Consider the following 458-nt stretch of genomic DNA (forward strand, 5'->3'; position numbering starts at 1 on the left):
GCTTCCGAACAGGAGGTCGCTGTCCTGGGACAGGCCGCTGAGCTGCGACTTGGTCTTGATGAGGAACTGGGCCCGGCGGTACAGGACCCGCTCCTGCTCCTGCTTGAGCTCCAGGTAGGAGCGGGAGAAGGTGTGGAAGATGGAGGTGACCGGGAAGGCCATGAGGAGGATGCCGCTCAGGATGCTGCTGAGCGCCACCACCTGGCCCGGCGTGCTCCTGGGCACCATGTCCCCGTAGCCCACCGTGGTCATGGTGATGACGGCCCACCAGTAGCAGGCGGGGATGCTGGTGAACTCGGGGCTGTTGGCCATCTCGTTCTCGATGACGTACAGCAGGGGCGCGAAGAGGGCGATGGCCACGCAGAGGAAGAGCAGCAGCAGCCCGAACTCGCGGGTGCAGCGGCGGGCCGTGAGCCCCAGCGTCTGCAGCCCCAGCGAGTGGCGCGCCAGGCGCATCA

At 67.0% G+C, this 458-nt stretch overlaps 1 protein-coding gene across 1 annotated transcript; it reads right to left on the minus strand.

Moving 5' to 3' along the window:
• Positions 1–3: 3 nt before the first annotated feature.
• LOC110594941 (potassium voltage-gated channel subfamily G member 1) lies at positions 4–456 on the minus strand (the record flags this gene model as incomplete). The annotated part of the gene is made up of 1 exon (XM_021709270.1): positions 4–456. A coding segment is annotated over exon 1 (453 nt), but the record flags the coding sequence as incomplete, so codon positions are not given.
• Between the last annotated feature and the right edge of the window lie 2 nt (positions 457–458).

Source organism: Carlito syrichta, unplaced genomic scaffold, assembly GCF_000164805.1.
Source record: "Carlito syrichta isolate Samal-C Ts95f unplaced genomic scaffold, Tarsius_syrichta-2.0.1 Scaffold170031, whole genome shotgun sequence".
NCBI classification, from domain to species: Eukaryota; Metazoa; Chordata; class Mammalia; order Primates; family Tarsiidae; genus Carlito; species Carlito syrichta.